The 24,536-nt window shown below is 40.9% G+C and overlaps 1 protein-coding gene across 1 annotated transcript in view; it reads right to left on the bottom strand.

Moving 5' to 3' along the window:
- Positions 1-24,536, bottom strand: part of PTPN13 (protein tyrosine phosphatase non-receptor type 13) — a 146,429-nt gene that overhangs the window by 73,145 nt on the left and 48,748 nt on the right. The window contains exons 7-8 of the mRNA XM_077814754.1: positions 20,047-20,610; positions 3,403-3,498 (exon numbers count right to left, since the gene is read on the bottom strand). Of these exons, the coding sequence (XP_077670880.1) occupies positions 3,403-3,498; positions 20,047-20,610 (660 nt within the window). The remainder of the gene's footprint in view (positions 1-3,402; positions 3,499-20,046; positions 20,611-24,536) is intronic.

The raw sequence follows: 24,536 nt of genomic DNA, 5'->3' as shown, positions 1-24,536 counted from the left end.
CCTCAACAAGAGGGGATGGCCCAAACCTGTCACTTTGTGGAAAGTACTCAGCAGCTTGCAGAATGTATTTCCTAAGGATATGAAAACAGCAGCAGCATTCTCAGATATGCGTCACTGATTACTGCTGTGTCATCTAAGTAGTTCCCAAACCTTATTGGTTCACATGTCCGCTTCTTAAAAAAATTGATGTTTAAAGTACCACATACAAATTTCTGTGTGTGTCCCCATTTGTTTTAGGTCTTAATAGACTTAAATACTTCCAGACTCTACAGTAAAATAAAGGCCCAAGAAAGCCTAACGTGTTTGATTATAACTACGGCTAGCCAGAAAACAAGAATTCCATTTTGTGAAAAACTTTGAGGTGTCCATATGTTTTTGTTCTGTTGTGGAACAAAACCAAGACCTTTTGGAACAGAAAGAGAGAGACCACCCCAGAACAGCTAGTAGCTTGGTGCTTAGCACTTGTACCTGTGACATAGTAGACCCAGGTGAGTACCCTAATCACAGAGGTATTTCTCTGTATTTCTCTCTCTGGTTTTGACTAGATATTCCATCCCAGGCCTGAGAAACCTTCCCTACAAAAAATTAATCAAAAGTAATACGTTTCTGCAGAAAGTTTTGGTTCCGATGAATCAGTATTTCCCAACAAAAAAGTTTCAAAAAAGTTCCCGACCAGCTCTAATTAGAACATCCTTTTTATACATCTCAGGTTTTTTGACAGGGCATGAAAAAGAAACACAATGAAGCAGCCATTATTATGTACGATTTGTTAACTCAAATTACAAGAAACATTTATGATGTCCTGTCATATTTTGGTGTGTGCTACTGAACTATGTCAATGGTTTGAGTCTGTAACTTGTCTAATTTAAATTGGAAGTTCCTGTTAATTCTGATCTGGATTATGGCTGAACAGGAGCTAGAGTTCACATTGTTTGCCTTTACAAAATTTAAATCAATAAAAAACATTCAGAGTAGTTATTGGCGGAGTGGGGGGCAGAGTGGCATTAATGAGAAGGGGGTCTGTGGGTAAAAGGGCAGGGGGCTCTGGCATGGTGTATCCAAAAGAGAGAAAGGGGACTCCCGGGGAGAGGGCTCTGGTACGTGTGTGTGTGTATAAAAAAAGGAAGGAGGCTCAGAGGTGGAAGAGCATATGTGTGCGTGCGGTGTGTGTGTGTGTAAAAAGGGAAGGGAGCTCAGGGGGGAAGGGCATGTGCGTGCATGCGGTGTGTGTGTGTGTGTGTGTGTGTGTGTGTAAAAAAGGGAAGGGAGCTCAGGGGGGAAAGTACGGAGGCAGGGGAGTGATGGCTGGAAGAGGGGGCTTCTGCTCCAGGAGACCTCTTGCTCCTCAGCTGCTCTGCCCCCTCCTCCTACAATGCTCGGCAAATTTCATAAGGGCTCCCCTGCTGTGAGAAATCTCAAATTGCAGCCAGCTGGCCACTCTACTGCTGAAGAGCCAGGCTTTCATCCACAAGCCCCAATCAACCACCGACATTCCCACCTTCCCTGTGAAGACAAGAGGGAATTTCCCATGAGCTTCCATCTCCCAGCCCTGCAGGGGCCAGACTGCAACTTCTGAAGGGCAGGAAGTGCAGGTAGCTGCCTGTGTAGGGGCCCTTCCCTCTCAGCGCTGAGGTTGCAGGTTTCATAGCCACTCTGAACTTGCCCTGTGTATGACCATCTTTTTGGACAAGAGGAGCTCCGGTGGCACAATAAGAAACTTCATGAGTTAGCCTCACTAGCTTGACCTGTGTGACTCAGGGAAAGCTGGAGGCTAGGCCAAGTAGAAAGCCAGCCAGCTGCACACCAGATGAGAAGACAGCACCCATCTGCACAGCCACACTGCACAACACACTACTAAAGAAAATTACTTTGTTGGCATGGTCAGCAAGTATTACTCATCATTATAGCTGAAAGCAGGCATTTTCTGGTGAGTTGCAGTGGGTGCATGGACTGTTTGTTTGAAACGGATAGGGGTCTGTTTGTTTGTTTGTTTATTTGAAGAGATTTTGGCATACCACTTCCAACAAGCTCACATACCACCAGTGGTACATGTATCACAATCGGGAACCTTTGATCTAAGTACATTAAAGTCTTCTCCATTTTTCCCAAAGATTGGAAAACATAACAGTAGTTACAAGGAGCAACATATTTGCAGATGTAGCCATTATGGCCAGAATGCAATTCTCATTTCAAATGACATCAGTGGAGATATAATTACATGCACTGAGATTCAGTCACCATACAGTTCTCAGATGAGATGGAAATGCATTTACCAAACCGTTTGTCTATAATTTTCCAATTATAATATCCCAGAACTGAAATGCATTCACCTTTAGGAGTTTATGCAATCACAGCAAGTGATTTGCTCTCTCAAGGTTTTGCAAATTTATTTTCTCTCTCTTCCAATTGTCTTGAAGTAAATACCTTTGTTGTTCTTTGTAATACTAACGCAGACAGAACAAAAAGTCAAACTGGTAAATGACTAATTACCAGTAAAATATTAACGGTTTCAAGTGAAAAACTTTGTGCTGTGCTGGCTATATTATGTAATTCCCTGTAATTCTGACCATATCATCCCATCTTCTAAGCCTTTTTCACTGGCTTTTGCTCTCCTTCCGCAGTTTGGTCAAGCTCTTTGCCCTTACCTTCAAAGCTCTGTACAGGTCTATACTGTTACTTCTCTGCTTCAATTCACTCTACACCCTTCTTGCTCTCTGTGCTACTCCATTTCCTCTCTCTCCTGCATGTTCCTTTTGTCTACTCTTGCATTTCTGTCTTTTCATTAGCTCAGAACATCTTCTCTCATCTTGTGCATAGAAAAGCCTCCCGCACTCTCTGGACGCTAACCACTTTCCCTTCACTTCAACACTAGCCTCTGAAAGTCCCCGCTTTCACAAAACTTCCCTAAATTAAAACCTCCACCAATGCCTCCATACAGTTGTCTGGTATCACACATCTATCTGAGTCACAACATAAACTCAGTAGGCCAAAATCACAGAAGAATTTAGCCTCACGTCTTTCATAGAGGGCTATGTATAGTTAGGGCTATGTATAGCTATAAATACTACTGCTACTACTGCTGAAAATTCAGAGGACATGACCAGTCTTATTTACAGCAAACATTGTAATAAAATGTTAATTATTTCCACCACTTCCTGTTGATTTCCCTTACGCATCTCCAATATTCCAGATCCAAACCTATATTAAACAGTCTACAAATCATGCTGAACTATGTAAGATGATCTCATATAATTACATCTTCATACTGTTCTCAATTACCAGATTTTCTAGTGTAGGTTTTTGTTTTCTGCATACTCATCGGATTTTCTTTTAAATCTTCCGTGTGTGCATTTGTTTACTTTCTTTTGAGTTGGTCTTTATTTTATTTTTCACAGGTCTTACCTTGTCTGCAATCTGGCTCAGAAGAAGTAACGGATGGACTTTCACTGGAGGTACTATAGACGTCGCTGTAGTAAGATCTGTACCTTCTCAACGGTTCTAAAAGTTGAAGGCAAAGTGTTAGGAAAGCAAAGGAACAACAATTCTTAGGCAAAATCAAATGTGAACGGGTATTTTAAGTGACCCCCTCAGAACGTCTAAACATTTCTGTGGCCACAGTTTTAAAACATAAAAACAGTCCCTGAATATTGTGCTGCCCCATCCTGCCTGAATATCCTCCTTGATCCTGCACACTGTTCAGTCTCCCTTACTTCCTTCTAATCTCTCAGCAGACCCACCTCTTTCCAAACTCTCTTCTACAATGACTCTCACAGTAAACTTATCACTGTTAGTTCAACTAAAGCCAAAGCTTTGTTACACAGCTGGACAGTACTGAGTACAATGGAGCCTTGATGCTTTTTGGAGGGAGGGGGACTCAAACGTTTTCGTAATAAAAATAAAATACGTATTGAAGCTGTGGCAGAGTGGGATATGATACTATGTACTCTATTTTATACTACATGTGGAAATACTGGCACTAATGCTTCCCTAGTCTGGTCTTGTCCTGCATCCCAGGCAGCTGCCCTGGGCCCGAGACAGGTTTTTATTTTTTACATCATGTTGAAGGACCATCACAGAGCAATCTGGGGTTCTCTCTTTGAACGAACCAACTACTGGCCCACCCATGACATAATGGTCCCTCAACATGAAATCTCACGAGGGACATGAAGGAAAAGGATGACTGGTGGATCAGGAGCTTCTCAGTTTGAGTACATGGCACAGAAAAGGGTGTATTTCACCGCAGGGTCTGATCTGTGCAGGGAGCCGACCATCATGAGACACAAGAAAGAGGGCTGGAGGGATGCTGCCCAGCCTAAAACACAGAAAAATTTCAGACTTGTAAACAAGGTGAGCTCAGACTAGAAGAGGGTGGGCCTCAAGACTTCGTCAGTTTCAATTCTCTGTACCTCTGCAATGCTTTAAGAGTAAAGTGAGTGAAATTATGAAATTCCTTCACTAAGCCTGTGTTCCTTGCGTTCCTGCTACACACCTTGTCTCTGAAGGGGTTAAACAAGTAAGCCCAGAGTGACCACTGCCTAGGCAGGACTGAGGGAGCATATGGAAGCACCTGCTGGGGCTCAGGAGGTCTCAGGGCTTGTCTACACCACAAACGCTACAGCAACATAGCTATCACACTGCAGCTATGCCAGTGTAATGCCATCATGTAGACACTTGCGACAGCAATGGAAGGGGTTTTTCCATTGCTGCAGTTAATCTACCCCTTCCAAAGGTAGGTTGATGGAAGGATTCTTCTGGCGACCTAGTACTGACTACACCGGGGCTTAGGTTAGCTCAGTTACATCTCTCAGGGTGTGAATTTTTCACACCCTTGAGCAATGTAGCTAGGTTGACTTAAGTTTTAGATGTAGACCAGGCCTCAGACACAGCTGACTGTGTTTCTAAGACAGTGGCATCCCATGGCCAAAGGAAGGGCACCAGATAAGAGGTCTGAGCTTGACAGTGTGCCTTAGAGCCCCAAAACTAGAGTTGGTTTTGAGGCACATGGGAAACATAATGAGTTGGCTTGGAGGCTCAAGGGACCCAGTAACTGGGTCCAGGCACAACAGACTGGTGACTATTTGGTGGGGTAACTGGGCCAGTTTGTAAAAATTATATTAATTTACTGTGTCAATTATTAAAAATAATAACAAATACATAATATAATAAAAAATAAAAGAGCCCACGAGGCATATTCTTGCAATACAGTTTTCATCCTATTTTATGTAAATCTACCTCCCTTATGTTCCACCCTCAAGCTTGATGTCGTCTCTTCCTGCATCACGTCATGTAATATCTAACCAACTCTAAAATCCTCAGTGCAAGAGCCATATCCTAATTTTCCTCTGTAAAGGGCAATGAAGACTAGTAAGGTTTTTATTAATACGAATATAAAATATTATTTAAATTACCAGTAAATGAATTTCTGTGTAGAACCACAATTTAGTAAAGCAGCACAGACTTATAGCCTTTCAGAACCAATATAACACTAATGTTACATCTTTATAGTGGTATTTTCCCTGTGGTGACACAAAGGGTTTGTAATCACATGCTATTTCTGATTTTCCTTCAACAGTGTTCAGAATAAGTTTACTTTTTTTTAGCATAAACCATGACTGATCTAGACTTACATCGCTCATCTTTGCCTTACTCTCATATTGAAGTGTGCTCCAGCAAAGCTCAAATAGTTTCTCTGATTGAAAGCTAAATAAATAAAATCTTCCTAGTTCCAATGGCTTGGCATAAGGGCTGTAGGGAGGATGGTATGAAGAACTGAGAAGGGTATTCAGTTAATACTAGTTCAGACTGATTTAAACACATACATCAGGCTTAAAGAAAAGATTCTACTTCCTTAGCCCAAATGTCAAACATTTACTTTTTTCTCAAAAAAGTTACCTGCCCTCAATTTAATACCAACTCCTTAAAGAGAGAGAGTACACAAGCCTTTTTTTGTCTTTTTTCAAAAGGACAGAGCAACTCAGTTTATGCCAGCTGGTTGCCTGAATATGAAAAAAAAAAAAAAGGGTTTAAGAAGATTGCTGTATATTACAATCAGTAACATTTAGCTATTTCACATATTGTAACCAATTATAGCAACACCCCTAGCTCATGTCAAGCAAGGGATACCAAGACAGAAAATTACCGAGTTTTCTGCCACAATAGTTTGCAAGGAGTGGATCTAGTGTTTCAGATACAATAACTGTTATACATAGTCCTGTAGCATTATAAGATTCAAAGGGACACTGGGTCAGGTAGTGTTGCCCCAAGATGTTGACTGTGTTTTAAAAACAAATTTCACTAAACTCTAACATACCAATATTCCTGTTGGGAAGGCTTCCTGCAATTGAGAACAACAACTAAAATAAATCTGTGAAAATATTTCTTATTTGTATATACAACATTCTCATCAGTATTTGCTACACAAGCACTGCTGCATTGAATGCATGAGAACCAGAAAGGGAAAGAGACTAGTTTGCAAGGTAAGTGAAATGTAAGAAATACAAAATGGCATGATTAGAGAAAAGAAAGGCCCCATTCTGCAAGTTGTTCTGTGCAGGCAAATTTTGTCTTGGGTTTGTAACAACTCCATGCGTGTACCAACCACTTGTATATGTTTCAAGCAAGACTTCAGTCTGACAAGGCTGGCAAAGATACCGTACCAAAAACCTGGTACCAAAACACTGAACTCAAAACCATGGCCCCTCTTATCAGTAATTTGTTCATTATAGATTTTCAAGTGTGTTAAGCTGACTCCAGGGGGGAAAATTTAAAAGGTTTTAATAGTCCATCTAGTCAATAATCTGGGTTTCCCAAACTGAGAACTGTGGCTCGGAGGAGTATAGAAAGGAATTATTGGGGGTGGGGAAAGGGTGTCACAGGGAATATAAAAATTTGCAACAAAATAAATTTCAAAGGATAAAAACCAGATACACAAGGTAAGACTTGTGGTGGTGTTTTCCTTTAGGGGACAGCAGGACACCTGACTCTACAAAGAGATGTAGGGCTTTACTGCTGACTTAGCCTGTTAGAAGGTGTTAAAACTCAGCAGCAAACTAGCAGGCAAGCTCCTCAGCCACGGAAGATAGAATAAAGCTCCAACCACCATTCGGTGTAGGTCTCTTTCTTCAAGGCTGGTTTTATTAACAAGATATGTAAAAAGCTCCAAATAATGCCAGCACTGTGTGAGAGCGGGCATTCCACCAGCTGGCAAGGGAAACTCTTTCCCCACAGGCCCCAGCCCCTGGTGCACAGGGAGCCTGCCACGGTTGGGGAGGGTCATGTTAAGGCAGGATGGGGAGTAGCTGGAGAGTGCTGCTCTTTGGCTATACCCAGCTGGCATATGGTCCCTGGGTCCAGGGCAGGGAATCAGACCTGCCCGTGGTTTGGTCTCAGCTTCATTTCCCCCTCTGCTGGGTTGTTCTGAATGGCTGTGTGTTGCTAGGGACTCCCCTAGGCTCAGGCAAAGCCAGTTGGGCTCCTATCCTGTTCTCCATGGGGCTCCTATAGCCAGAATTACTCTCCCACTCCTCCCTCTGCAACGTAGCATGCGGGCAGACCAGCAGTGAGGAAGCTGCTAAGCAGTTGCAGAAGAGAGGAACAGCAGCTTCTTCCAGCACTGCCAGTTCACACCAGAGCTGTTCTGGGGGCAGTAGGTGAAGCAGTGATGGGAAGCAGCTGGGTAGCCTGCATCTCTTGTCACCTCCCTATGGTGAAAGGACTGATTCAGATGCTTCAGTTTGAGGCATCATCAAGGGTCATAGACTGGACTCCTCTACACTGTAAATTTGCTTACACTACAGTATAATACTGTATATTGCATCTACTATATTATTAATACTGGGCAAAATCATGAAGTCTTTTTACTCGGGCAAAATTCCCATTGACTTCAATAGACCACATTTGGATTTAACTTGGCAGTGGAATGAGAGTTTTGCCTGAATAAGTAAAAAAACCAGAGTTTCCCAACTCTCACAATATTCAAGCCTCACCTCCTGGCATCATCTGATTGATTATGTGGGAATCTTAGCTTTCATTTTAAAAATGAAAGCAAGTTTCCAAGGACTGTACTCCAGAGACCACTCAGACTAGAAAGTCTTAACACCATGTCCCTCCGAAAGGCTCAAAACCAGAAACAAATAGAAAGAACCCAAAGTTTATTATTTTTGAAAATATCATGATTTTGGGGGTTCCGACTTGTGAGTTTTGAATGCCTGTAGTTAAAAATGTTGAAATATTGAACAGGGATTTCTGGATTAAGCCCACTCTGCAGTAATATTCACATGTTACACAAATTATTACACTACCCATTATATTGTTTCTTGTATAAACTAATGCAATATTGTAATGTTTAGATTTCAGTGTTGTAACTAGGGTGGAGTCTCCTAATAACCATAATGTCTCAATCATTTAACATCTTAGTAGATCCACCTTGAATTAAAATGTCTTATAAACAGAACTGGTGAGCTGTTAATTAAACTGTACATTACAATGAGGAGCAGCCACAATCTAGCAGTGAACAAAGTATTATGGCTCGCAAGCCAGTGCACATGGTTTGCACTTTTTCAAGCTGCCTGTCAAAATCAGGAAAGCACAACCTTACAGCAAAGCACTTAACACTAACAGGACACACCACGTACCCAAGGCAAGATATGCAAGCCCAGACAAGTAACACACAGAAAGGCTCATCCCAGCCAACTGCACAACAGAAATCAAAGACCCACATTTAGCCTGGAATTTTGTCATCCTGAACACATGACTCAAATTACAGAGATACAGGTTTTCAAATGCAGTATTACAAAAATTACTGGCTTTACAAAGCATAGAGAGAAGGAGAGGAGGAGGAAGAGAGTGAGAGATGGGGGAGTTAAACAAGTATTGCAGAGGGATTTTTTTTTTTTAAGAAAGATAGCTAAACCATTTCAAAAGACTATTATTTAATAGGAAAAAACCCAATACTGTGAGTTCTGACCATTTTTCCCTTTAAAGGGGCATAGCCAACTTAAATATGGCCCACATTAAAATGGTATACAAAAACCCAAGCTTTTATAAAGCTTAAGGTCGTTAGAATGGTTTCCATATTTTTTTAAAAAAAAAAAATTTCAATGAAAGCACTGCAGTGTCTGGAGCCCAAATACTGAAAGTTAAATTGGGCTATAAAGAAAAGCAAGACCAACTTCCCTGGATTTTCACTGTTCAAATCAACAAAAATGCAAAAAAAAAAAAAAAAAAAAAACCCAAAAAAACCCCCCAAAACCCCCCCAAAGAACATGAAGTGACAAATAAGTCAGATTTTAAAGAGTCATTAAGAAATCCTGTGATTTAAAATTATGGTATTTTTTTCCCTCTGTGAGAAGCCAATTTACAAAATCTTTGTGGAATTCTTTATGTAAGTGAATGAAACATTATCTCCAACATATAAAATCATTTTACTTTTCCACTCTTCAGCCACTAAGATATAATTCTTGAACACTGGTCTAACTCAAAAGTTCAACCCTCTCCATATTGGACATACCAATGATGACAATCCATTTTACCAGCACTAACTTTTTAAAACCATACTTAAGCATGAGGATTACACGTGCAGTTGTGAGATGTCTGAACAGAGCCTTTTTGGCTGTTACACAGAAACAATACATTACATTACTCACTTATAGCAAACTCAGATCTCCTGCTAACTAAACCTGTGTACAATAGGGCAAGTAACTAAGGTATTGGAAGACAAAATATGTATTTCATTGCCTTTCTAAGATTAGTTCATAAAAGTATCCAACTGTTTAGTCTATAGCTGATTGGTGTTGACATTTTTATGGGGAACCCCCCAGCCAATTCATGACATTTTTATGGGGAACCCCCCAGACAATTCATGAACATTTTTTATTCCAACCCCAGCCACCTTTCTGACCAGCTCCAGATTAGACCAGAGGTCCCCACTGTACAGTCTATGGCACTCTGGTGGTCCACAGTGCACTTGCTGAGAGCTGTCTGGACACATGGGGCTTCTTCTCCTTGTTTCAAGCTGCTACAACACCTTAAAAGACATCTTAAAGAGAGATTTAAAATGTTCCTAACATCACGCTTCCATTTCCTGTAGTTGCTCCGGGGATGTTATGCAAACACAGACTGGATAAATCAGGTGGGTCTTCAGGATCAGAAATGGAATGACATTAGTTTCTGAGATAGTTATATTGAAACTCTGTATTGAACTGTGTAATTCAAGAATACCAGATTAAGGCCATTACAATGGACAGTGTAACTACATTGCACATTTTGAAAGAAAACAGAAACGCAAAGGTATATAAACCGGGGATGGGCCCAGAAACGAAACCTGAGATCCAACCTCTCTCTTCTTCATTATCTGAATGGGAATCTGAATTTTGCAGCTCACACCAACCTGTAAAACACATCTTTAAAAATTAGCAACGATGCAAGTACTATTTCTCATTAATATCCTCACTGCGCATGTGAATGATTGACATACATGACAAAACCCTTGCTTCAACTTTCACATTGTGTGTTTCAACTTCTGCATCACCCCCATTCCAACACTGCACCTAAAACTGCAACTCTCAAGGGCAACCTAGTAAAAAGATTGTTATGTGATGAGTCTATTTCATTAACAAGGTGAGGTTCACGCTCCTGCATGAAAACATTTCAGTTGCACAACTCATCAGCTCAGACATTTATTCAGCCATGTAAGAGGACTGTAGCATTAATGCTGCAGTCTCACTGAATACTTAGCCTGGATTCTTGTTTTCATTGCAAATGCCAAACATTCAAAAGCTTAGCGAGAGTAATAAGAGCAAAATATCTTGATATTAGGTACAAATGAGCAACTAGTAATTCTGGTGTGAAATAGGTTCACTTAAGTACTCCTTATTTACTTATCCACATTAAAGGAAACCAGTTTTATCCAATTCTCCTCCCAACAGTGAGGAGTAGAGCCAGAGGAATGTGGATTGGTGCTTTGGCTTTTGGGAGGCAGAGCGCTGCTCCAACTGAGCTGCTATTCTCTTACTACAGAAGCAGAGCACAGAAGAAGCAAGCCCACCTGAATGCAGTATTGCTAATTGCAAATAATAAACAAATTTGAGTTGGACCACAAAAATCATGAGATTGGCTTAAAAATCACGAGATTTAAGCTCATGAAAGCTTATGCTCAAATAAATTGGTTAGTCTCTAAGGTGCCACAAGTCCTCCTTTTCCTTTTGCAAATACAGACTAACATGGCTGTTACTCTGAAACCTTAAAAAATCTGGATTCTTCTCATTTGCCTTCTGGGTTTCGAGCCTTTATGGGTCATGTTCTTCCAGCTCTTCTCTACAGTCAGGATAGTTAGAAACTTTCATGTTATAAAAAGTAAGCGGTGCTATCACATCACTCCAGAAGCTGGGGCTTTAAGAAAAAAATCCTGTGTCACAAGACTTGCAACAAAATTGTGAGAGCTGGCAGTAGTCTGTGTGAAAGCAGCCTGAGAGAGATTCCAACACCATGGAAAATATCAGAGGGGCCACGGAAGTGGTTTACTAGTTAATGGGTGAAAGCCTAAGGTATCATAAAAAGTTTTGTTTTACTGTGGTAAGTTGAGAGGGGATATGGTGGTGGAGCCAGGGGACAGACTGAAAATAAGGGAAAGGTGTAATGCAAGAGAGCAGAATGAATGGCAGAGCAAGAGGGGCAGGGGGAAGGACAGAGAAGAGAACGGAGGAACACAGTGAGAGGAGGAAGAGACAAGAGACCAGACTCCTAGCTATACAACATGTTGTCAGTCACACATAGTGGTTGTTTCAAGAAGACACTGAAAAGCACAAAGGGAGGGCCAGATCAACTGGGATAAAGGTAGAAAAACTGAAAATAAAAGAAAGAGGGAAGAACTGAAGATGGCTGTTGGGATTCTTTAGCATTCAAATGCTTCCAGATTGCACATTTAATAAAAACTTTAATAAAAACTATGGGATGTTTTCTTAACCTTCCTGGCCTCTTCACACCTGGATTCAGCAAGATCAACTTCTGCCATTCATAATGACAGGTTTCAGAGTAACAGCCGTGTTAATCTGTATTCGCAAAAAGAAAAGGAGTACTTGTGGCACCTTAGAGACTAACCAATTTATTTGAGCATAAGCTTTCGTGAGCTACAGCTCACTTCATCGGATGCATCCGATGAAGTGAGCTGTAGCTCACGAAAGCTTATGCTCAAATAAGTGAGCTGTAGCTCACGAAAGCTTATGCTCAAATAAATTGGTTAGTCTCTAAGGTGCCACAAGTACTCCTTTTCTTTCTGCCATTCAGGATCCCTCCCCTGTGTCTTCCCTGCTTCCCCATTGCATTCACAGCATGCTACAACACCAGTGCTTATCTATACTTCCCTACTTTTGTGCCACAAGATCCCTTCAGTGCATAAGCAAGCAGATTCCTGGCACCCCCTCTGCATCCCATTTAAAACATGAGCTTAGTACTCCAGAATTTTGAAGACCACCATGTCAATACTGCTGAGAGAGACATGCATATCAATCACAGCAATAAAGCAGTTTAATTTTTATCATGTTTACCCTTGAAAATGGTAATTAAACACAGCAAAAAGTCATAAACACATAAAAGGATGGGGGAGGGTACAAATAGACTAACACGGAAACATCACCAAACTGCAGCATGCTATACTGCCAGACCCAATCAGGGGCAGGCCTGGGATCTAAAAACCAAAGTCAGCTTTACAGCTTTGTGTCTTTCAGAAGATACCATCAGTTTCATAGTTAAGAAGGTAGAGAAAGTGAGGGGTGGGGAGGAATGCACAATGCTAACCATGCTCTTTGAACAGCAAGCAGTGCTTGCAAAATGTACCGGGTAAATGACATTTCCCACTCTGTATGATGACGCTTGCCTGCAGGTGCCAAGCAACTGCCGCCAAGTTTCCAGAGAACAAGAAAACTAATTATTCGCTTTGGAAAGACAAATTTACTGCTCAGCTGCATAATGTATTATAACTTCACAACTGGAAATCCCATGACTGCTCTGAGATCACAAAAAGAAAGGTACAAACTGCAACACACTAAAAGATGTCCCAACACTTGAGAAACAGCAGACATACATGGACAATGAATATGGACATTGCAAACATCTCCTTTCCATCACCTCACTGTCTGCCAGCCTCTGTGCTGTTGAGGAGGATGAAAAACTTGGGGAAGGAGAATATCAAGCTGGAGCAGAGGGAAACAATCCCATAGTTGGGACACTCCTTCCAGATGATGTCACGGAATCCTTGCACACTGAGGATACCTCTCCAGGGGAGAGGAGAGGACCCCTTTTATTAGGAAGAGACGGGTAACAGCAATGGGGGATATGGTAACTAGAAATACAGGGTCTGTAACGACTGGGAGAACCACATGGTGAAATGCCTGCTAGAGGCAAATGTTGCGGACCTCTTGAGACATGTAGACAGACTTACGCACAGTGATGTGGTTGCGGTTCATGTAGGCACCAATGATAGAGGGAAAATTAGGGAAAGATCCTGGAGGCCAAATTTAGGTGGCTAGGTAAGAGATTGAAGTCCAGGACCCCTAAGGTAGCATTCTCTGAAATGCTTCCAGTTCCACATGCAGGGCCAGTTAGACAGACAGAGCTGTAGGGTCTCAGTGAATAGATGAGATGATGGTTTACAGAGGAAGGATTTAGGTTTATCAGGAACTGGGGACCCTTTGGGAAAGGAGAAGCCTATACAAGAAGGATGCGTTCCACCTAAACCAAAATGGAACCAGATTGCTGGAATGTAAAATTGAAAAGAGGCTCAAATTACGTGTATATGCCAAATTAAAAAAAACAAAAAAGCAGTAGGAGGACCGAAAAAATGCCACCATGGCTAAATAACAAGTAAAAGAGGTGGTTAGAGACAAAAAGACATCTTGTAAAAACTGGAAGTCAAATACTACTGAGGAAAATAGAAAGGAACATAAACTCTAAAGGAGTAACAGTCTCAAGTTGCAATGGGGGGAGGTTTAGGTTGGATATTAGGAAAAACTTTTTCACTAGGAGGGTGGTGAAACACTGGAATGCGTTACCTAGGGAGGTGGTGGAATCTCCTTCCTTAGATATTTGTAAGGTCAGGCTTGACAAAGCCCTGGCTGGGATGATTTAGTTGGGGATCGGTCCTGTTTTGAGCAGGGGGTTGGACTAGATGACCTCGAGGTCCCTTCCAACCCTGATATTCTATGATTCTAGCAAGTCAAGTGTAAAAGTATAATTTGGCAGGGCCAAAAAGAATCTGAAGAGCAACAGCAAAAGACAAAAAATAAATAGCAATTTTTTTTTAAGTACATCAGAAGCAGGAAATAATCACTGGGCCACTGGATAACTGAGGTGCTAAAGAAGCACTCAACGAAGACAAGGCTGTTGCAGAGAAGCTAACTGAATTCTCTGCATTGGGCTTCACTGCAGACGATGTGAAGGAGATTCCCACACCTGAGCCATTCCTTTTAGATGACAAATCTGAGGAACTGTCCCAGATTGAGGTGTCAAGAGAGGTAGTTTTTGGAACAAACCAATTAATTAAACAGCACAAGTCACCAGGACCACATGGTATTTATCCAAGTGTTCTGAACGAACTTGGATATGAAACTGCAGAACTACTACTTGTGGTATGTAACCTATCGCTTAAATCAGCCACTGTAACAGATGGGCTGTGGATAGCTGATGTAACACCAATTTTTTAAAAGGGCTCCAGTGGCAATGCTGGCAATTACAGGCTGGTGAGCCTAATTTCAGCAAATTAGTTGAAACTACAGCAAACAACAACTATCAGACAAACAGATGAAGACGATATGTTGGGGGTAGAGTCAAAATGGGTTTTTTAAAGGGAAATCATGCCTCACCAATCTATGAAAATTCTTTGAGGGGGCCAATAAACATGTGGATAAGGGTGATCCAGTGGATATATATTTGAACTTTCACAAAGCCTTTGACAAGGTCCCTCACCAAAAGCTCTTAAGCAAATAGGCAATGATGGGATAAGATGGAAGGTCCTCTTATGGACCAATAACTGGTTAAAAGACAGGAGACAAAATGTGGGAATAAATGGTTAGTTTTCACAATGGAGAGAGATAACTAGTGGGGTTTCCTAAGGGTCCATACGGGACAAATGCTTTCAATATATTCGTGAATGATCTGAAAAAAGGGGTAAACAGCGAGATGGCAAAGTTTGCAGACAATACAAGACTACTCAAGATAGTTAAGTCCAAAGCTGACTGTGAAAGTTACAAAAGCAATCTCATAAAACTGGGTGACTGGGTATCAAAATGGCAGATGAAATTCTATATTGATAAAGGCAAAGTAATGCACATTGGAAAACATAATTCCAACTTTACATACAAAATGATGGGGTCTAAATTATCTGTCACCACTCAAGAAAGATCATGGAATCATTGTGACTAGGTCTCCGTAAACATCTCCTCAATGTGCAGTGGCAGTCAAAAACGTGAACAGAATGTTAGGAGCCGTTAGGAAACGGATAGATAATAAGCCAGAAAACATCGTAATGCCACTATACAAATCCATGGTACACCCACACCTTGAATATGGTGTGTTTTTAGTGTTCATAATTGGATCATGTATACTTGAATTCAGAGAAGATTCCCCCACCATCTTCCAGCTAAGCACCTGGACAATCAACAACTACCTAAATTTTCATTAGAATAGAGAAATTAAATGACCTTATATCTGAGCTGAACACAATACTACAAGTTAATGAACTAAGCACCTAGCATGAGTTATCCTTAACAAGTTTATGAAGTTAAACTTGAAACATTCCGTTTCAAAACCCAACTGCGTATTTTAATATAATGCAGCTTATGTGGTTTGCAGCTTTTTGCAAGCTGCTGTATTACAGTGCTGCTATAATTAAGGTCATGTCAGCCTTTCCACTATAAGCCCTATTTTTCAGGAGTTTGTAATTTGGTTGTCAAATGGGTTTCGAGTTAAAACTTTGAACACCAGATCCTATGAGTGGGAACATTAAAAAAAAAAAAAAAACACATTCAACCCTTTAAGTTACATGAACAACACTAAAGTTTGTCAGCTTAACTCAAAATAAGATAGATTTAAAAATAAGATGTGGCTTTTTGTCTTCTTAAAGTTCCTTTGTGATGCAAAAAGAAAATCATATTCAGCACAGTTTACTTTGCACTAAGATCTAATGCCTTTTTGTAATTTGAAAAAAACAAACAAAGAAAAGCAGAGATTTATTGACCTGTATATGTAGTAACGGGGATGGACTAAGGACAGCTGGGACCTTGAGTAAACAACATTTCAAATCCCCCCCCAAAACAGGCCTTGCAAATAGACACTTCTTTCCAGCCAGGACAGTACTATAGTTCTAGCTCTTGGCCAGCATCAAGGACCTGTTCCGTCGTGCTAAATGCCCTCATTATTGAGATACCCTTTCCTCCCCATAACCTCTTCCTCTAGAGGCGGAACATCATCATTTTCCAGCAGCCCTTTCCCTCAGATCACTCTGGGTCAGGTGTGAAGATGTGATGATCTGATCTGGGGAGGAGAGAGGACACTGCACTCCTTTTCTCATGCTTTCTTCTTTCCAGGCAGTTTCTTCCTAAGCAGAGATCAGCCTCCTACCTGTCAGCTGTGTGATGTTCCGTGGGAAAGAGTCAGACAGCCACCTATGAGGTGCTGACCTAAGCCATTGCTATCTGCTTCTAAAGGATGGATAACAGATTCTACCTGAGCTTCCTAGGGGGATCAGTAACTTCACCTATGCACTTCCCCTGAACTACCTCAAAATGCTGCGCCTGCATTTAGGTTCATGTACCCATTTCAAGTGCACTCCAAAATATTACCACCATATTTGGAAGATGTAAACCATCTGCCTAGCAAAGAGAGATTTTAAAAGTGGTTGACAGTGGTAGTGTACTACATAACCTACTTGCATGTGATTACGTTCACCTCTTCAATAGAGTAAGCAAGTAAAAGACACAAATCCAGCACTCACTCTCTCCAACCCCTAAACTCTTGTCATACATTTTAAGGGTCTAACCCGGGGTGGCCAACCTGTGGCTCCGGAGTCGCATGCGGCTCTTCATAGGTTAATATGCGGCTCCTTGCATAGGCCCTGACTCCGGGGCTGGAGCTATAGATTTTAACTGTGGGGTGCTCACTGCTCAACCCCTGCTCTGCCCCAGGTCCTGCCCCCACTCCACCCCTTCCCCTGAGCCTGCCATGCCCTTGCTTCCCCACCCCTGCCCACCAGAGCCTCCTGTGCATCACATAACAGCTGATCACGGTGAGTGGGAGGTGTAGGGAGGGAGCAGGAGGCATTGATTGGTGGGGCTGCCAGCTGGCAGGAGGTGCTGCAGGTTGGAGTAGGGGGAGCTGACAGGCTGGGGGGAGGGGGGCTGCTGACGTATTACTGAGGCTCTTTGGCAATGTACATTGATAAATTCTGGCTCCTTCTCAGGCTCAGGTTGGCCACCCCGGTCTAACCTATTTTAACAAGAGGCAAGATACTGTATGATATAGCAAGAAACGTGGAGAGAAAAAGAGGAACGGAGGAAATGAAAAGAGGTAGACATAGTTCATATTTTATGAAATGTTTGCTTCATACAAAATAAGTCAGAGAGGAGTGTGTAACATTCAACAGACTTCTCGTGCAAGTTATAAACACAGATGAAGTGTGCCTCTAAAAACCCTTCACACTCCAACTTGATAAAAAATATTCCTCACAGAAAACCAATGAAGAGTAGGTTTTATTGAGAATTCATATTTAAAACAAGATTTTAGTCCAGTCATTTGTGAATAACGGACACACACAAAAAACAGAACAGTTTAAAAAAAATGAAAAGCCATATTTTTGAAGACTTGTCTCTCAAAATGGCTTCTCTAAAAATTCTGCAACACCCAAAAGCAAAGCTCTCCTTTGGCCAAGGACTACATGTGATAAATCAATGCATAATGATGTTTATTTCACAATTCTTTTTAAGGAGAATGTAAAATGTACATGTCACAAGTCAGGTCTTTGCTGGAAACTGGCTTACAACCTGTTCTATCAAATAGCTATTGCGAATTCATAATGATGGTAAATGAGTCATTAAGTATTGTCTACACCCTCTCAAAGTAAATTTGCCATTCAACAGCACTGACTAGGAAGCCAGAGCATCTGTTATCCCTAACTGCACTTTCACCCTTTTCTTACAGGAATCTAGTAGTTTCATACATTGGAATCATCTCAAAAGCTTTCAGGGCACGGACCTACAAGATTTTCTTCAGAATCGCTAAACTGTCTGAATGGGAATGATAAATTCTTGCTCATCAGTTGGATTGTCTGTCTTTGGTTTTGCTGTTGTGCAAGATTAACATGCACAAAGCAGAGAGCTCTTAAAGGGTGGGACAATTTATTATTTTCTTTACAGGGAGTGGCCTGCTCTTTGGTTTCATAAACTGCATATGTTCAAATATTGATAGTTAAATTAATTCATATATTAGTCAGATTAGTGTAGTCTGGCTTTAAAAGTTTTCAAGTAATATTGCCAGGGATAGTGACATTTCAAAATTAAGGAAGTGAGGGTGTTTAAAGAAAAAAAAAAAAAGCCCTTTGTTTCAACATGACAAACCCTGAAAAAATAATGTAACTATACGGCACAGCTCAGAAAGTACTGATGCTTTTTATTTTATTTACCATATTTTTTGCACTTTTCAAGATAGAAATAAGAGATGATACAGTCTCCTTAAATTAAGATCCTTAAATGACAAAAGCCTTCACTTACTACCTTAGCGTATGCATTTCTAGTGGGACAGAGTCTAATTCCAGGTACACAGTGGTTATCTCCAGGTATCTATCTTCACCCACTTTCATTCTATTGCTTTAAAAATGTAGCATTTATCAAAGATGGTAACTTGATAGGACAAGCAGGGCATTTCAAGCTTCCCCACCCCATCCCTAACATGCTTCACCACTGACAGGCAAGAACCACCTCCGATAGTAAGATGGTAGTTTGATCTCTACGGCTTTCAATCCTAAATCTCCACTGAGATGGCCAAAAGAGGTGCCGATAAGCAATTTTTGTGATTTAAGCCACACTTCAGAATAGTGCCTAACCATCTTGTCTAAATGGGGATGTGTTCCTGAAATAGTGCCTTAGACATGCCCACTAGAGCCTGGACTGAAACAGCCATTTCACATAGGCAGTCTTACAGCAGGCAGACCACAATGACTTTTCAACACTACAGACCCTCACATTCTGATTCAAACCAGTAACCTAGCAGTGAAATCTTTGTGTCTATCTAGCTCTGAATGTCAAATAAATATAGCTATTCTGTCTTGTGCATTAGGTGATTTTACAAGCTATTCAGCAAAGCATGCTGCCTATTCAAGGTCAGAATTTGTCCCTTAGTATTACTATTTGTCCCTTACTTACACAACTAAACCCATGAAAACACGAGCAAGTTTTTAAAACAAAATATTGCAGCCACACCCATGGGGTTTTACATGCAGATGATTTGAAGAATGTCTACAGAGCTGATAAAAGAAAATGTTTTTCATATAAATGCTCAGTTAGACCATGGGTCTCACTGCCACTCAATACCATTGAGCCAACCTCTTAGCAAGATTCAAAAAAGGTTAACAAGATCATTCGAAGTTATTAATACACAACCAACAAAGAAGGTTGGAAGAGATATAATCCCTTCTGCTTCAGGGCATAAACCAACTTCTCATTATTGGGAGTTAGGAAGAAGCTTTCTCTGGAGGAGAGTTACTCCATAATTGTCTACTACAGGGCTTTCTGCAATTTCATTTGAAGCATTTGTTGTGGGCTAATCTCAAACAGAATACCAGCTTAAATGGGCAACTGGTCTGATCCAGTATAGCAGTAGCTCTGTCCCTACCTCCGCACTGGCAGCAGCCATTCTAATGCTTTGTCGTTTACTTAAAAACTGAAGAAAAGCAAAATCTCACCTCCTCCAAGAGGTGCTATGGAGATATTAACTTAATCAAACGGAAGAAACCTCTGCATAAAGTAACCCCCTCACCAACAAAATGTAGAAAACCTCATTCACCTTCTACGTTCATGGCTTCCCTCAGAGCCTGCAATTTCTTCTGTCTCTCTCTGATTCGGTCAAAGGCACAGGATATTGCTGCAGAGGTGGATGACTCTGGCACGGGGCGCACCTGCTCCAGTTTTTGAGGGCCAAAGACATCCAGTGCTATGCTTCCATCAGAATACCTTGATTCCTTGTTCCTAGCGGTAGTTGAAGTCCGTACTGTAACTGTCTCATAGTGATTGTTGTGTCTGTGAGACTCTGCAGAATGGTCTGTCTCAGTTGCTTTCTTAGTTGTACACAGCAAGTCTGTGGAGGATGCCCAAACCTTCTGTTTGGGAGCACTGTCTGCTCCAACGTTACTTTTTTCCCCCAAGTCATCCGTTCTACACCGATAAGGACCGCAAGCATCTTCACGTCCAGAGTAGTAATCTGAGGATATGCTTTGGAAAAAGTCTTCCTCGCCTTGTGCTCCTCTGATGGACAGGAATCCCATAGATTTACTGAGCCCTTTGTTCAGCATGGCCTGTTGAGAGAATTGAGCCTTGTGTACTTCTGATGCATCACCCATTAAACTTTGTCCTGGAATGAGAAGAATCCATCATGTATGTACTGTCAGTTCAGGCACTGGAGTGCAACAAAAGTTATTGACTTTGCAAGGTATACACTATTTTAAAATGCAGCTTTTGGTTTATCATGCAAATGCTGGAAAAAACACTTTAAAGGATTCCTCACTGAATAACCCAAAACAATGCTTATGTTATCAGATACTTTCCAACATTCATTTTCTTTGTTTCTGAAATATGCAAGGGTGAATTCCTGGCTTAGTGGAGTTGGATAACTAATAACATTTGAAAACATACAGAGTGAAATAAATATTTTAACAGTTTTCTCCCATCACCAAATGGTCTTTTGAAAATAATCTGAAGCACTCCTGAAAATATTAGAGCTATAGTTTACATAATTCCCCAACATGCTCTAAAGGCATCATCCACATTTTTATTGCTTTATGACAAGTCTAGGTTTGTTCTACTGATTACCTGGATACACTACAGTATTGGCTGCAGTAGGAGATGACTATGTAACTTGGAATTTAAAAAATCCTGGATCTTACAGTAATTACTCTTTTTGGATGATAGACTCTTGAGTTAACTTTCTGAACTTAAGATAGGCACTCTGACAGAGTTTTCAATAATAATAACTCTGACAGAGTTTTCAGAGTAATTGTATGAGCTTTTCTACTTTACATTAAGGTAGCATTTCAGGCAAGTAGGCTATTTTGAAATTACTTACAAATAATACTATCAAAGGAGATATTTCTTCTACAAATGTACGTGGAAGAATGCTAAACTTTACTTAACCTCAATATCACCCCACTAGCCATGAAAACTGTCAGTGTAAGTAGAGGTTTTAGTCATGAAACTTTCTGAAAACTATGGGCCCAATTTCACAAACAGCTACTACTAGGAGAAGTACCTACAACCATAAGTAACCACACCAAAATCCTTGGTACTACTCACCAATGCAAGCATTTTGTTAAATAACACAAGGCCTGATCCTACAAACTACATATTTATGTATTTAAGACCATGGCTACACTAGAGAGTTTACAGTGGTGCACCTGCAGAAGCTTTTCCCACCGACACAGTGCTGTCCACATCAGTGCTTATGATTTATTCACCCCCGTGAGGGACATAAGTTATACCGACTTAAGCTGTAGTGTAGACAAAGTCTAAGGATGAAATGACACTTGCTTAAAACTACTGTGTAAAGATTTAAAAATTACTAATATTCAAGAGGTAAAACTACTAGTTACTAATATTCAAGAGGATCAGACGATATCAACTACTGTTACTCCTCTGTTCTATACACCTTGATACAAAAACATTTGAAAACTTTCAGTACAAAATTATGGAAATTTGAACAAAAAAAACCTACCATGTATTCCTAACATAGAGTAGTTTAGTCCTATGTATATTACAACTCCAGAAATATACTGCTAAAAACTACAAGGATGTTGTCTACCTGAGGTGTACACACGTTATATATGTCAATTTTCACCCCATGATAGCATCCCTGCTGGGAAAAAACGGATTGAAAACAGTCTCTGGCATGTAGCCAAGTCAATCCTTCTGCCAACCCAGCTAGAGATATAGTAGTGCACGTTGTCTCTCAGAGCGAACTTTTAATATCCCAGATGAGATATTAGCCTATATTTCTTCCCTCTGAGTTAGCCTTGAAGTCCTCTTCACAAAAGAAAACAATCCTAGAGCTCAAAGTAATTTGCTGCACTGAACCTTCTATTGTGAAAGACAGTTCTGTAATCTGAACTGCTGCCCTTTGTTACAGAGTTGATCAACCCTCATCAAGAGCCACACTTGTCCATTAGGCTCCTGCTGAGCTTCCAGTGAGTCTATTACTTTTTATTGTATTTTATCGAGTGCTCTAAGAGTTTCTACAAACACTTTGAAAGCTCACTGATTTGCACCCCTAAGCTTTGACTGTCTACTCTTCTCTCGTTACCATTTTGGCCTGAATAAGACCTGGCATGATAAAATAAGCATTTCTTATCCTTGCAAAGTCATAACATTTTAGTGTTCTGAGCTTCAGAAGAGATTAAATGTCTTCAAGGAAGCACAGAAGCTGCTGTGTGTTCCAACTCATTCAAAATACTAAAATGCAAGGCTTTGTCAAAGGGATAAAAACATTCCAAAACTGATTGTTACACAACCAAGTCAACATTCCAAAATTAGGGTTAAAGCCCTAAGCCTTAATTAAAAAAATAAAATAACCCATGGCTGGCCACCATCTTACATGGGGCATCTGTTGATGATTGGTGCTACTGATTACCCAGAAGGCCCCTGCCTAGCTCAAATGTTCAATGGCTGGCTGTCAGCCAATTTGCACATAAACGGCCTTCAAATGGCCATGGGCCACAATGCCACCACAAGTGAGTCTGCTGCTGCCAATGGCCCCGTCTCCCCACCCCACATTGTCTGTAAATGTGATTTAGGAAAGGGTGTAAATACTGCAGCAGATGCAAACTTGGGTGGGTGCACTTTGGCAACAACTCAACTCATAAACTTTAGAAATGTATTTCAGTATTTTCACTATTTATTTAAGATTCTTGGGGGTGGGGGGAGGAGGAAACACACATCAAAGTGAAATCACCAACTTTACCATCCCCACCCCAAAAGTTTCAATTCTAAAAGTCAGATTTTTATCTGGAAAAATTGCTTTTGCATTACTTCACCTTATTGTTTTACTTTCCAAATCAGACTGCCTAAACTGAAATTAAATGCATGCAGTAAATCTAGCGAAAGAATGATGATGTTAAAGGAAAATGAGGAATGCCCCCACCCCACCCACCAAAAAAAAGATGGCTATGACTCCCATGTAACACTTTTATTATATTTCAGGACAACTTATGAACCATGTAGGCCCAATTCAAGAAAGTATCCCTGTCATAAATATAAAGGGAAGGGTAAACCCCTTTGAAATCCCTCCTGGCCAGGGGAAAGCTCCTCTCACCTGTAAAGGGTTAAGAAGCTAAAGGTAACCTCGCTGGCACCTGACCAAAATGACCAATGAGGAGACAAGATACTTTCAAAAGCTGGGAGGAGGGAGAGAAACAAAGGGTCTGTGTCTGTCTGTATGCTGGTCTTTGCCGGGGATAGACCAGGAATGGAGTCTTAGAACTTTTAGTAAGTAATCTAGCTAGGTATGTGTTAGATTATGATTTCTTTAAATGGCTGAGAAAAGAATTGTGCTGAATAGAATAACTATTTCTGTCTGTGTATCTTTTTTGTAACTTAAGGTTTTGCCTAGAGGGGTTCTCTATGTTTTTGAATCTAATTACCCTGTAAGATATCTACCATCCTGATTTTACAGGGGGGATTTCTTTATTTCTATTTACTTCTATTTTTATTAAAAGTCTTCTTGTAAGAAAACTGAATGCTTTTTCATTGTTCTCAGATCCAAGGGTTTGGGTCTGTGGTCACCTATGCAAATTGGTGAGGCTTTTTATCCAACATTTCCCAGGAAAGGGGGGGTGCAAGTGTTGGGAGGATTGTTCATTGTTCTTAAGATCCAAGGGTCTGGGTCTGTAGTCACCTAGGCAATTTGTTGAAGCTTTTTACCAAACCTTGTCCAGGAAGTGGGGTGCAGGGTTTTGGGAAGTATTTTGGGGGGAAAGACGCGTCCAAACAGCTCTTCCCCAGTAACCAGTATTAGTTTGGTGGTGGTAGCGGCCAGTCCAAGGACAACGGGTGGAATATTTTGTACCTTGGGGAAGTTTTGACCTAAGCTGGTAAAGATAAGCTTAGGAGGTTTTTCATGCAGGTCCCCACATCTGTACCCTAGAGTTCAGAGTGGGGGAGGCGAAAGAATGATGATGTTAAAGGAAAATGAGGAATGCCCCCACCCCACCCACCAAAAAAAAGATGGCTATGACTCCCATGTAACACTTTTATTGTATTTCAGGACAACTTATGAACCATGTAGGCCCA

This window comes from Eretmochelys imbricata, chromosome 4, assembly GCF_965152235.1.
Source record: "Eretmochelys imbricata isolate rEreImb1 chromosome 4, rEreImb1.hap1, whole genome shotgun sequence".
In the NCBI taxonomy this organism is placed as follows: Eukaryota; Metazoa; Chordata; order Testudines; family Cheloniidae; genus Eretmochelys; species Eretmochelys imbricata.
Note: the sequence above shows the minus strand (reverse complement) of the source record. Positions and strands in the feature narration are given on the sequence as shown.